Source organism: Pituophis catenifer, unplaced genomic scaffold (assembly GCF_029215685.1).
Source record: "Pituophis catenifer annectens isolate HBS135680 unplaced genomic scaffold, rPitCat1.0.hap2 SCAF_8, whole genome shotgun sequence".
NCBI lineage: Eukaryota > Metazoa > Chordata > Lepidosauria > Squamata > Colubridae > Pituophis > Pituophis catenifer.
Genome location: NW_027256888.1, coordinates 46,190,833 through 46,205,805, shown reverse-complemented (window position 1 = coordinate 46,205,805; position 14,973 = coordinate 46,190,833). Strand labels below are relative to the sequence as shown.

The 14,973-nt window shown below is 35.7% G+C and overlaps 1 protein-coding gene across 1 annotated transcript in view; it reads right to left on the bottom strand.

Annotated features, from left to right (window-relative positions):
* The window catches only part of FAT4 (FAT atypical cadherin 4), a 111,255-nt gene that overhangs the window by 4,279 nt on the left and 92,003 nt on the right, over positions 1–14,973 (bottom strand). The window contains exons 13-17 of the mRNA XM_070949150.1: positions 10,812–10,897; positions 9,017–9,196; positions 6,457–6,581; positions 5,781–5,998; positions 4,123–4,384 (exon numbers count right to left, since the gene is read on the bottom strand). Coding sequence (XP_070805251.1) covers positions 4,123–4,384; positions 5,781–5,998; positions 6,457–6,581; positions 9,017–9,196; positions 10,812–10,897 — 871 coding nt within the window. The remainder of the gene's footprint in view (positions 1–4,122; positions 4,385–5,780; positions 5,999–6,456; positions 6,582–9,016; positions 9,197–10,811; positions 10,898–14,973) is intronic.

Below are 14,973 nucleotides of genomic sequence, written 5' to 3'. Positions count from 1 at the left end.
CATTGTATCAAAGCAACTCTATCAGGTTTTGAAATAAAAAAAACCACTTTAGGTTGATTTCCTGTTTCTTCAAATCATATGCATTATTTTTCCTACAATGTTGTTTTTTTCTTTTGGTTTTAACTTAGCTACAGTCAAAATGAAAAAAGTAATCCAAGCACTGTCTTCCTATTTATTAATTCTCTGGTTTGTAGCTTGAAATTAGACAAGCAATTTTGTTCACAAGCTCATTTTTGGGACAATTATTTGGCAATGTTTAATGGACAAAAACCAGTTTGAGACAAACAACAATGTAATAATTATTATTTATTAAGTCATATTGATCCTTAGTTTTTGATGTTTTTGAACTGTCTTAAATGAACACTGAATAGCCTATGTATCCAATTGTATATAGAAGCAAAAAAAGAATGCAAATTCATTTAAAGCTCTTGTAATGTAGTAGGTCACATTGGTGTTCTGTAATGATTAAAGACAATGGGTAACTTAGACACAGAAGATGGTTGCATGACTGCATCACTCATTTTCTGCCAACTTTAGGAAAATGATAATGGCAAACTGTTTGCAAAAGTGTTGGCAGGATAACTGCAGGGACTTGTCCAGACATTCATCAGGAGTCAAGACTGACTTGAAGGAACAACAGTAACAACTTACATACATTGTATGTGAAAATAATGTCACTGAGTAATTAAACTCTTTTTAGGACTGAAAAGTAAACATTATTTTATAGGTGTCCTTTCTGATGGATGGACACTTTGTGAAAAAATGGAATCTGAGAACAGAAAAGAAAAACAGTTTTCTTCCAAAAAGACAGTAAATTTGTAATAAAGTCCATATTTGAAATTTGAAAAATGCTGGTCAGAATCCTGCTGAGCAGTATATAACAAGAGAGGGAAAGAGTCCATAATTCAGTTCTTCAGTTCAGCTGTTGATCTTCCTTCAATCAGCTGTTTTTTCCATTTAAATGGGCCAGGAGCCATCATGGTGCAGTAGTTAGAATGCAGTATTACAGGCTAATTCTATTGACTGCCAGGGGTTCAATCCTCACCGGCTCAAGGTTGACTCAGCCTTCCATCTTATTGAGGTTGGTAAAATGAGGATCCTGATTGTTAGGGGCAATATGCTGACTCTGTAAATTGCTAAGCGAGGGCTGTGAAGCAGTATGTTCCACAAGTTGTAAATCATGTGAGGCCAAGGACCATGGGAAAATAAACACTATTTGGAGTGAAAGTGTGAACCGATGAAGATAGTAAAGTTACACAATTTTTTAAAGATTTGTTCTTCTAAATTGACTTTCTGTGCTTACCCTTTCCTGCAATGATAATTATGGGCCTTCAGTTCATTTTTGTGGTCATTATTTGTGACCACAAAATTAGATTTTCTCAGGATAATGTGTTCCAAGCCTGGGCCTCCATATCTTCTAGCAATGCATCCATCATTGCTGTAACTGAATTCACCCATCTTAGTGCTGACTGTCCTTTTTTCCTTTCCTTTCTCAATATTATAGCCATTTCTACAAAGCTAAGTTTGTCCAAAGCATGATCATGTGCGCCTGGTCTTTATTCTTGCAGTGAGAACTCTAGATTCACTTTCATATACAGTAGTGTCTCAGGGAAACCCTAGCCTGCATGAACTGATCTTTGGAGTTATAATCACAAAATCTGGATTTCTTTTCCAAGCCCTTTTTTGCTTCTCTGCCCAGTGCTAGTCTGTGGCCTATTTCTTGACACTTGGTTTTTTAATTGATAGAAGAGAATATATTTAGCTCAGGGATGAACTATGGGGTCCTTGGTGTTCTCTGAACATGGCTGTTTTCTTGCAATTTTCTTGCAATTTCACTACCAAACTAGGTAACATCATCTGTGCTAGTGGAGAATGGGGTTTGCTCTCTTTTATACACTACTGGTTTGCTCTGTCAATACTGGTAGGAATGACAGCACACACGTTTCCTAGAACACATTCCTAGCGGCTTCAGTTAAAACAGAAAGTTCTGTTTGTTTTAGTAAGAAAGCACCATGGATGATGACTGGAACATCTTGGGATGCTGAGGCTAACACCCTACAAGCAAACAGCCTTGGCTTTGGTTTATTCCACAGCTGAATATTGTGCCAATATGTGTCTTAATAGCGGCCAACACTCACATGGTTGATGTCCAACTCTGCCAGACAATGCATATCATACCTGGCACATTGCATCTCACTCCTGTGCGCTGGTTACCAGTACTTAGCAATCTCATGCTGCCCCACATTAGAAGACAATAAACTCTCACCCAGCTATAGCACAGGATGCTGAACAATAAGATCCTCCCTATTCACCAGGATACTGTACAGTCCAGCACAAGATTGAAATCCCATAGTCCATCATGGAAAACAGCTATTCATTTAACATCTACCCAGGATAATTCTGACAATGCCTGGCAAAAGGAATGGTTCAAGTTACCTTCTTATGGCTTGCCATTAGTGATCCTTTTACCAAATCACCTGGTTTTAACCTGCCTGTTGATATTTATGAACATACAAGTTCATGCAGTTATAACTTTCTATAAATCTTTGGCATGGAATATGAATGCCAAATATGCAATTCAATATTAAGACAACATGGTATAAAAATGGAATTTACATTTCTACATGGCAGATTCTTGTAGCTTTTTAACATGGAGCATCCATACACTGGGGGAAAAATATCCCATAGGCTTATTGCATGTTAAAGTAGGAAGTATATTTGACTAATCAATATATTTAATAGAATAATAGAGTTGGAAGGGACCTTGGAAGACTTCTACTCCAACCCCTGCTCAAGCAGGAATCTCTATACCACGGGTGTCAAATTTGCCGTGTTTCATGACATTTTTCCCATTCACAGAGCTGGGGTGGGCATGGCCTGCATTTGACGCATCCGGCCCTAGGGGCTGCCAGTTTGACACCCCTGCTCTATACCATTTCAGACAAATGGTTGTCTAATCTTAAAAATCTCCAGTGTTGGAGGGAAAGTTGATTTTATTCACATCCCATTTTATAAGAATTGAGATTATTATTGATTTAATTATTTATATTGTACCCAGTGAAAAAGAAGAATAAAATTTCAACAAATTCCTTGTATGGTAAAAATTCCTTAAAATAGACAATTTTAAATAAATCTAAAACATCATTTATTATGCTTTCGTTAGTCCTTAGTATCTGAATATTAATTAATTTGATATATTTAAAAATAAACCAGGAAAAATATAATAACAAATAAGCTGTTTTAGCACAGTATAGAAGATTAAATAACTATACCTGTGCTGGCGAACCTATGGCACGCATGCCACAGGTGGCATGTGGAGCCATATCTGTGGGCACACGAGCATTGCCTAGATCAGCTCCAGCACACATGCGCGTGCCAGCCAGCTGATTTTCTAGCCTTCCAGGCCCACCGGAAGTTGGGAAACGGGCTGTTTCTGGCCTCCAGGGGAGTGGGTAAGGCTGTTTTCACCCTCCCCAGGCTCCAAGAAAGCCTCTGGAGCCTGGGGAGGGCGAAAAATGTGCCTACCGGGCCCACTGTGGCATTGCGTACCGAAAGCAGGGGGAACGCGGGGGGGATGCAGGTGCATGCATGGGGGGAGGGGCGCATTGAATTATGGGTATGGGCACACGCACGCGCAACCCCCTGCACTCCCCCCGCTTTTGGCATGGCAAAAAGGTTAGCCATCACTGAACTATACTATACTAATATCATACAGTGATTAAAAATTACAATGTATGTTTCTGGTTAAATGAGTTATTAGAAATTGGTTGCTGAAAAGACTGTGCACTATTGAATATTCCAAAATATCATCAAATTTAAAAAAAAGTAATAGATAAATTCTGCCCCTTTTTTGGATACAGACTAAGTTTAAAAAATATTTTTGTTACACTATTATGATGCAATTCAGAGCCAGTACTTTTCAAGACTTCAATTTCCACAGAAATTTTGGGAAGATAGGAGTCTTATATAATGCATAAATAGATTTTGGAACTTTGGATGTTCATTCAGTCCCTCTGCTATTTTAAATTAAGACAGCCTTGTATTAACTGCTTCTGCATTTGTATTATTACTATATATCCCTTATCTGTGATTGACCATTCATGTTATTATTTTTCTTTTTACCTGGTTCACTGCTTCTAGAAAGCTGCTTAACTGGGATCCCACCAAGAGAAATTGTCAAGACATTTAGTCCTCCAAAATCTTGTGTGACATGTAGAATGTCTCGACTATGCATCTTGTCAACAGTGATCACTGTGGAAGTCCCATTCTTTTCAATTAACAGAAGATGCCAGTGACCATCGGAAACATAAGCTTCAGGAATACTTCTTTCCACCTTTCCACCTACTCCAGCATCAGAAACGTACTGCACTTTGCCATTTTTTATCTGCAGTTAAAAAAATAGAGACATTTTTAAGAAGTAGAAGTTTATGATGTAGACTTTAAGACCTATAGATTGTGTGTACAATGGTTTAAGGGCTACAGCAATTTTTAGTGTGATCACATAAGTCACTGCAGGACAAAACTACTCCAATTTTTCCACAAACATTATGCAATTCAAGTATTTATGCATTCTACAAATATGTATAGTAATAGCCATAACTCAAAATTGTGTTGATTTTAGATTTATGAAGAAATATTATTTCCACAAAAATGTGAATCCATATGTAGAATATTATACAAGCTTTTAAAATTGTCTTTAGCACTCATCATCATGAACATCAAGATCCCTAAAAACATTGGCTTGTGTTCCACAAGCCCTTTGTACATTCTCATTATCAAATGTCTAGTTATCTACATTACTGACATATCTATTTATGACATGCTGTGCTTTTCTATTTTTAACAATAAATTGACTGGAACAATATTTCATCATTTTTAAGCCATTTGAGGTAAAACTTTTCTTTGTTGCATGTCTGGAAAATTAAACAAAACGATGAAATGGTGAAGTGAACACTAAAACAAGTACACACACACAGAGAGAGAGAGAAACATGGACAAGAAAAAATATGTACCTCAGTCAAATTAAATAATCTTTAAAAATCTGCTTTTGTTAAAACCAGTAACCTTCTGTTTACAAGGGAAGTGTTATTACCATTGTTCTTTTCTATTGTTTGTTAATAAAGTGAACCAAAAAGCATTTTTAAAATGGCATATAAAGTAATTTTGAATTGCAAAGATATTTCCATAGGAAGACATGCTAGTTCTCTTGCAAAGTATTGCCAAATCTCTCCCCCCACACTCCTGCCCACCCTCCCTCCCTCCCTCTCTCTTATCTGAACACATAGCAGGAGCAATTTAATGGCATGGTGCAAATATGACCGAAGCCATTAGTAAGGACTGAATCCATTGGTTTCTCATGTTAATCAATTATCAATCCATTTTACTGTGTATTGATATAGATGGCTAACTAGAATCCAATATAAATGCTTTTACCGAAGACAAAGTTTGACATGAAAATTGACTTAGGTGTTGGTATGCTTAAAAGATTCTAAATTGGAACATGATGTTTTTAGAGGAATCTGAATAAGGAAGAATACTTGTAGCGTCCAACGTTTCATTAAGAATATATGTGGTTAACATTGTTCCAACTGCCATTCAAATACCTAGCACATGGAGTCAAGACAAAACTGATTAGAAGCCAAATCATTCAGCTGTTTTAGTAGCTGGAGCTCTGCCCAGCACTAGTCAACATTCTGGTATTTCTAAGCTAAAATAATTAGGATGAATTCAGAATATACAAAGAACATTACATAGCTAGCTGCCTAATCAAATTCATTTACCTTCACAGTAGTATAGTTGCTGCTTTCCTGTATATGGATTAATACTCCACTTTTACTCCTTGTCCTGAATTTCACTTCCAGACTACCCATACTTCGAGGCTCCATAATGGCATTTCCAATATAATATCTCATCATATATTCCCATTTTCTATTTTGCCTCATATGATAGTCAAGGCGTCCTTTGCCCTCTAAGGACAAGGCGGTGTCAGCTGTAAGATCTAAAATAAATAATAATATTTCATTAATAAATTTCTTGTCATCTACAGTTTGCTTTCTATCCTTTTCCTGATGAAAAATTATAGATATTGTTTTAAAGACAATTCAACTATACAGAAAATAATGATTCTATGTAGTTACAAAAAAAAGAGAAAAATATGGTTTAATAATAAAGAAAAAATAGATTATATCATTATGTTTTATTTCATAACAGTTCATCTTATTTTATATAGTATAATCAGGTTAAGTACTTAGATAAAAAAGCTAGATAAAGGTGGTAAAATATCTGCAACTATACATTGAGTCTTTTTTTAATTGTTGATTTCTTGTAGAATTACTTGTATAATATTTAACTTTCTATATGTTGATAGAATGAGTCCAATCATTATGTACATACTCATTCCATACATAAAATCAAAATACTAATTATCAGAAAAAAACAAATAAATATTATATTTACATTTTTCACAGTGTTTTCCTGTTAGTCCTTCTTTACAAGTACACTGTTGCCATGACCAATGATCTAGACATGTGCCACCATGTTGACAAGGGTTAATTGCACAAGTTCCTTCCAGTCTAGGACACCTAAATAAACAAAGTAATTGCAATTGAGCCACATATATGTACATCCACCTATCCCAGGAGTCAGCAATCTGTGGCTCTGGAGCCAGATGTGGCTCTTTCACCCCTCTGCTGCGGCTCCCTGTCATCAAAATATGCGTTACAACCGCCAATGTGCGATACCCACCGGCATGCAATTTATTGAGTTTTTCAACCCCTGGTAGGCCAACTATGGATAAATCCAAGAAAAAAGTTTCAGAAGAAAACAGAACGTTTAATTCAACTACATATGCTAGTTCTGTGGCTGCTCAGGAAATAGTCAGGCACGGGAAGGGATTTGTGGCTCCCAGTGTTTTCTTTTCTATGGGAAACGGGTCCAAATGGCTCTTTGAGTGTTTAAGGTTGCAGACCCCTGACCTATCCCATATTTTTATTCATATGGTCTCTTCTCTGTTTTCTAATATTTGTGTGATATTTGTATGTTCTATAGAAATTTGAATTTAAGATTTCCCCAAATGCATTATTTATATTCGTTCCTTATTTATTCATCCCATATCTTGAATGTATATTGAGGGAGGCTGGGTAGAAAGAAAATGAGTGTGGTTTAAAAATTGGAGGAAAAACCATTAATAAGCTATGCTACTCTAACAGCTGAAGTGTAAATGTTCTTGAAACTCTTGAAACTTCCTTGAAAATCAAGGAACATGGTGAAAAAAATGGGAATAAAATTAAATAGAAACAAAAATAATGAACAATAGATGGAGCATCCAGTCTGATATCTGACAGTGAAGTTAGAGAAGTAAACAGTGGTGAAATCCAAAATTATTCACTACCAATTCTGTGGGCATGGCTTGGTGGGTGTGGCTTGATGGGCCTGTGACTGGGGGTGGGTGTGGCCAACTCAATGCCACTCCCTCCCAGTCACATGACCCCCCAGTCACAACAGTTAGGTTTTGTGGCTCCCGGTGTTTTCTGTGGAAAATGGGTCATGTGACTCGGTGGATGTGGCCAACTTGATTGGTCTCACCCTTAGGAAACTTTTCCTTAGTTCAACTCACAATAAAATAGCAGTGTTACACTATTTAGAATAGAATAGAATAGAATAACCAGTTGAAAAGGACCTTGGAGGTCTTCTAGTCCAATCCCCTGCTTAGGCAGGAAACCCTACACCATTTCAGACAAATGATTATCCAATCTCTTCTTAAAAACTTCCAGTGTTGGAACATTTACAACTTCTGGAGGCAAGTTGTTCCACTGATTAATTGTTCTGTCAGGAAATTTGAGGGGCTACTAGAAAAATGAGGGAGTCAATCTATTTTTCAAAGCACCAAAAGGCATAACAATGGATAGAAACTAACCAAAGAGAGAAGCAACCTAGGACTAAGGAGAAATTTCCTAAGGGTGAGACCAATCAACCAATGGAATAGCTTGCCTTCAGAAGTTGTGGGTACTCCATCACTAGAGGCTTTCAAAATGAGTGAGGGAAGTACACCCGAAAAGGACAGTGCCAGAAACCACTAAAACAATGCAGAAAACTTAAAACAGCCATTCTCCTTTAAAAAAAAAATCAACCCCAAAGCAAACACAACAGCTGAGCACATTGTAAGCCGCCCTGAGTCTCCAGAGAAGGGCGGCATATAAATCAAATTAAAAATAAAAAAAACAGCTGAGAGGCAAACTAAGAGCAGCTGCTCAGGCTAATTGAAAGCCTGGGGGTGCTGCCAAAAGCCATTAACCCTTCCAACTCTATTATTCTATGTTCTCTATGTTCTAGATTGGGTGCTTCACAGCAGAAGCAATACAGTTGGCTGGACTACACATGCATTAAATTCACAGCCTGTATGATCAAGATGCATCTTTGTCCCCTCCTGTATCTTTTCCCCTAGGAAGAAACAAGAAGTAGCCAACACTGCCGCAGCTATAAAAGATCTTGGGAAATGCCAGGGAGTATCAGCTGATCACAGAAGGGCTACTTAATACTATTTATAATGAAAATGTTTGTAATCTTGTCATTCTTCCCGAAGGGAAGAGGTTAATCCCATCCCTAGATGGGTGATTGATGGGTTTCTCTGCCCTAATCCTGTTAATTTCTGTTGTTTATTGACTTGATTCAGCGTGTATCAGTTGCATTCCAGTTGCAAGTGTTAAGTGGAGCTATTAACTGAAGGGAGGGAGGGAGGGAGGAGAAAAGGGGGGAGGGAGGGGGAGAGAGAGAGAGAGAGAGAAAACCTCTCTTGCGGTTCTCCGAACTGCCTAAGCAATTCACTAATGGTTTGGGCGAACCGGTGAGAACCAGCTGAATTTCACCTGTGGAAGTAAATGCAAAAAAGGAGGGAAACTACATACAGTATGAAGTCCCATATTACTCATCTCTGATTTATAGAACAATAAAATTACAACAACTATAAAAAGCATAACTAAAAATCTGGGTTTTTTATACTTATCAAAGAATGACATACTGATCTAAGATGTGTTCAGCTGACAATGCTTGGCTTGGTTCCAAGGGACGTCCATTGACTGCAAATTCCATTATGCAACCCACAAAATCATAGCTTTCTACCTGTCCTTTTCTTTGAAGGATTTGGTCTAGCGATTTGATACCTCCAATGGTTACTCTGTTTGGCTGCACATCTAAAGTCCTATGAGTGGGGAGAATGAGTGAAAACAGAGTAATTAACCATTATACATAAGTAAATTTATAATTTTTGTGACAAAAATATCATTTACAAAAAACTATTTAAATCAAACACAATTTTTTTTCTGTATATTTATATAGAGAGAAAGCTGTACTGGACTATTTTTTCAGTCAACATAAACATTACATTTTATATATGTACATTTCATTTTTAATTTTGATTGAATTTGGACACCAAATAGAAATTACAACAAATCTTAGTAAAGAATACCTCTCTTCTTTCCAAATCTTGATTCTTGGTGAGTCAACTATGCTACAAGTCAACTATGAAAATAGTTTTGAAAGAGGAATCCAAGTAAATAATATTTTAACAGGTTTAATTTTAATTGGTTTAGCTATATTAAATTTAATTCAAGCCATTAATGACAATGACTTCAAGCCATTTTTGAGTACATTGTCATAAATATCTTTTCTTCTGAATTTAATCTATATATACTGTTTTTAAAATCAAATACCAGTATGTTGCCTAGAAGAAAAACATTGAACTCAAAAGATTCACACAATTATGTTGTTGCAATGTAAGATGAGAGCTCAAACAAAGTAAAACCCCACTTCTTTTTACATATATAATAAATAAGAGTGGAGATTTGTTCACGTTTCTGTCAACTTGTCATTTTTGATGCCTTAGGACACTTTAAAAGTATAGCCTGTCTTCCTTCTGACCTTTATTCACTCTAATGTGAACTTCTGCCTCTAAATGGCTATTGACCTATTCATGTTTCATCTTTAAGCAGAGTTTTAAAAAATATCCTTGTCTGTTGCTTTACAAATTCACTTTTCTTATGAGTAAAATTATCGATATTTGTTCGTTATTTTTAATTATGTTTGATTAGCATCTATCAAGTACCTAAGGGTCATAACTGATTTGTAGTAACATTTAATGAATAGTCTATCATTGAGTACTCCTGAGATAGATCATGCATAACAGTAATGTTGCTAATTCAAACTAGTAATGCAGAATTTGGTTAATTATATATACATTTAATATATGTAAGTAGTTGTTATAAAACAATTTTGTACTTGTCATAGAGCTTGACAATATGTAAAGTTCTCAAATTATGATCACAAATTATAAACTTCTGTTGTTAAGTAATGCAGTCATTGAGCCATCATGTGACTGCACCTGGTTTTACAAATTTTTTTTCTGCAATTATTAAGTGAATCACTTAATCATTAAGTAAATCCAGTTTCCTGCACTGACTTTGTCAGAAGCCAGCTGGGATGATCACGAATGGAGATCAAATGACCCTCGGACACTGCAACATTCATAAATACATGCCAAGTGCTTTAAATTGAAGCCATTTGCTAAACAAATGGTCATACATTGATGACTACCTGTACGTCTGCCATTTTCATGACAGATATTAACTCGAGTCATTTCTAAAAGAAAGGAATGGAGAAAAGATGGCATTTTGTTTTCTCCAATAACTGAATTAATAATTCATATGAGTTCAGATTTGTATCTTCTCCTTATTCAAAACAGTCTTTAATCTCTTGCGGATCAGAGTATATAAGATCAAAGTTCCTAATAGTGAAAAATGAAAGGAAATTATCTTTACCAATCACTAGACACAGCCACATTGCTAACAGTGCAATAGCCTGGTTCCTGTTCATCAGAGCAAGAGTCCACAGTCAAGGATGCTGCCTACAAAATTGAAATCAAGAATAGCATTTTGCTTTATATGTAACAATCATTACATATAATTATTAAATTATTTTAATAATAAATATTTCACTATTTAAGAAATGCAATTGGATTTTGGATAGTCTATTTCCAAAATGCAGTTCTTTATACATTATAAAAATAAATATTATATATTAATGTATATATATTATCAGCTGCCAACAATAAATGCAATGTTCACCTGACAAAACGTATGTATTCCTTTATTCTTAGAAAATTTACTCTATATCCTATATGTTAATGCTGGATAACAACTATTCCACAATTGTATGACGTCCTCGGGCTACGTACAAGCTCTCTCTGAATGTTATTGATGAAAATTGATGGAACATTTTTAGAAAGAAAAGAATGTGAAAACTGTAGTAGAAATTGTACAATATGCTGAACATATTTAAAAACTCAGGCATTACCTCAAAAGAAGAAAAAAATAACTTTACACATGTTAAATTATTGTTTTGTTGTCTGTGGCCGTCAGCCTCTCAGAGAATATTATATGACCTCTGGCCACTCCTATGCATGTCCATTCAAAGTAAATCCCATTAAGTTCTGTTGCTATTATTAATATTAGGTAAATGTGTATTTTGAAGTTATAGGCAGAAATGGAAAGATACAATGGCATAATTCGGCATGCCTAGTGCATAGATACTTATTAATCTTAATGATTCAATAGGCAGAAGACTATGTTCCTCTTCCAGAAACAAAATCATAGTACCTTCATAAAAAAAGTATGGATATATATTTTTCTCTCTGTGAAGCAGAGCACTGGAAGTATATAGTTTGTATCAAGGACTTCTTATATCACACATGATGATTTAAACACAAATTGAACTGATTTTGCATCAATGCAAGGATAAAAATATAAAATGAAGGGAGCAAACTTTCGGGTTTTTTTCTAGAAACAAACAACATTCTCATATTGTAGCAGTCTGTAACACTTACATGACAAAGAAAAAAAACTGATGTTAAGTTAATGTTCCATGGCTATTTAATTTTCATATCAGTCTATATGAAGCTGTTTAGATAAAGTGAAACATCCCCCTAAACTACAAATAAAAATCATGCAATCTTGTTATTCAAAAATGGTACAGTTATTTTATCATGGACCCAATTAGGATTAAAAGGCTGATTAGGATCCTGATTATCTTTTTAGTAGAGTGGTTTGCCACAGATTCATTTTAAGAAAAGGTGCAAACAAGCCAAGAATCCTAATCTGGAACAACAGTGAGCACATAATCAAGCTGTAAATATCTATGCTGAGTTTTTTAAAAAGTTGCAGTAAAATATAATGACCATATATCTTGCACTTCCCAGAAAGTTTTATGTTATTCAGTCTAACAGGAAACTATTTCAGATGGCAAGCTATCACTTACATGTTCCACACTGAAACAGGATTGCCAAAGCTGACTCAAATGGACCAACTTCTTTAATTATATTAAAGCTGTCTTTTATCAGTTCTTTTGGATGAAAAGAATAAGAGGAAATTGCTACAGTATGGATGTCCTTCCAACTTGCTGTTGGCCTTGGGCTACAAACATGCTGTATCAGAGCTCATGAAAAAGATTCAGATTCTATACAGTACAATACACTACTGAAGTTGAATTAAGAATTCTGATGAATAGCCTTAAATATGTTCACACCTTGATCTGCTTAATGGAACACTGCAGTCCCTTATTCCTCTTGCATTTTAAGTCGGTTACCTTCATAGTCAGAGACAAACACAAGATGATTCTTTGCTCAGTGATGGGTTTCAAAAATTATTACTACCGGTTCCGTGGGTGTGGCTTGGTGGGCGTGGCATGGGAAGGATACTGTAAAATCTCCATTCCCACCCCACTCCAGGGAAGATTACTGCAAAATCCCCATTTCCTCCCAATCAGTTGGGAATTGGGAGGCAGAAAATAGATGGGGGCGGGGCCAGTCAAAATTTTTACTACCAGTTTTCCAGAACTGGTCAGAACCTGCTGAAACCCACCTCTGTACTGCATGTTATCTATATAATGTTCAATTATTGTTACAAAGAACTGAACTGAATGCATGTAAATACCATATTTTTCCATGTATAAAACACCCCCATGTATAAGACACTCCCATGTTTCATATAATTTCTTGTAGTAAGCACACTATAAGCCATCACTGTGCAGAAGCCATCTTCTTAGAGCGAGTAATACAACAAGAACAGAAAATGCAGCACTGGAACAATAGAGATGAAACCTAGAGTGGCAATGTGATACAGGAAACAACTACAATAGAGAGGAATGTTAGAGCTGCATATAAGATAGAGGCTCATCTGGCATGTACAGCCTTCTCCTCAGCCTCCTGTGTATAAGACGCACCTCAATTTTCAAGTAAATATTTTTAAGAAAAAGTAGTGTTTTATACATGGAAAAATACAATATATAGATAATAAAACAAAACAAAACAGAATATTAGATGCAAAGTGGGACTATCACTACAATTAAATAATTAGTATTTATTTATTTATTTATTTATTTATTTATTTATTTATTTATTATTAAATTTATATGCTACTTATCTCACTATTCAAAGTATCTGGATGTCTATACAAATTAATAAGATTTCTCAAACAGTACATTTTGCATTTCAGTTGGATTGTCAATTTATAATGGTATGTGGAAATGACCATGGGAGGCAGGGCAATGAGACATAGCCAAGGGAATGGCCAGAAAAAAGACACCTAGCCTGACTAGGTGGCTCAGTGTCTAAGACACTGAGCTTGTCGATCAGAAAGGTTGCCAGTTCGGCGGTTCGAATCCCTAGTACAGATTTCCTGCATGAGCAGGAGTTGGACTAGATGACCTCCAGGGTCCCTTCCAACTCTGTTACTGTTAACTTAGCCGTAAGTTGTCTTTTGAATAGAAAACTGGATGGGGCAAGAGCCTCAAAACACCTTGTTTCTTGGTTTAAAAAGGGGACGGGGTAGAATGCAAGACTTTATTAATGTAACTTTACAAAAAAAGTAGAATTAACTCACCTAGCCATATTTCCTGCCTGATCTACCTTACAAGACTGATAAATGTCTGGAAAGTCTTTTTTCAGATACAAAAGTGTTGCCTATGAATTTTTATATTCATAGCTAAATATTCTGTAAAATGAATAAAATGTACCTGAAGATAGAGTTATTTGAAACCATAGTTTACTTAAATCTGATTTCATAAAATTGAAATGTCTAATGATAGTTAAATGTTCTTACTGTTTAGTTTTGTAGTTAATTTAGTGGTGTTAGCTGTTCATTTTGTACTATGTATCTCAAACCTCAATGAATGTCCAGTCATGGTCAGGTTGGACTGCAAGATGGATAGCAAATAAATTTGAAAATAAATAAATAAACCTAACAAGTTAATAATTTTATCAATTTCTCCTACAATTCTAAAGGTTTTGTACAGGGGTGAAATCCATTTTTTTTCCCTATCGGTTCTGTGGGCGTGGCTTGGTGGGTATGGCAGGGGAAGGATACTGCAAAATCTCTATTTCTTCCCCTCCTGGGGGGAAAGATATTGCAAAATCGCCATTCCCACCCCAATCTGGGGGCCAGCCAGAGGTGGTATTTGCTGGTTCTCTGAACTAGTCAAAATTTCCACTACCGGTTCTCTAGAACCTGCAGGATTTTACCCCTGCTTTTGTAGAAAATGGCAAGTGTGCATTGAAAAGTTGTGTCACAAATTTTTATCCTCTGGTGGTGAAAGTATTTTTCATGCAGCAAAATACTTTGTAGCCACAGATGAAAATGATAAAAATGACAGTTTCCTTGTATTTTGCACTTGAAAACATAGGGAAGGAGAAAAGATCTAGCACTGAAATTAAGTTAGCCCAGAAGACAAACAAACAGTGAGTTATTATTACTTTTTAATATTTCTTTGTTAAATTAAACCATGTTTCCAGTTTATAGATTTATGAAGGATACAAAGTTGTATGGAGATTATACCATGTTTGTTAAGTGAATCATTGTCTACAGTGAACATTGTGATCATGTGACCATGGAATGCTGCAAACAGCCATAAATGCAGGCTGGTTGCCTA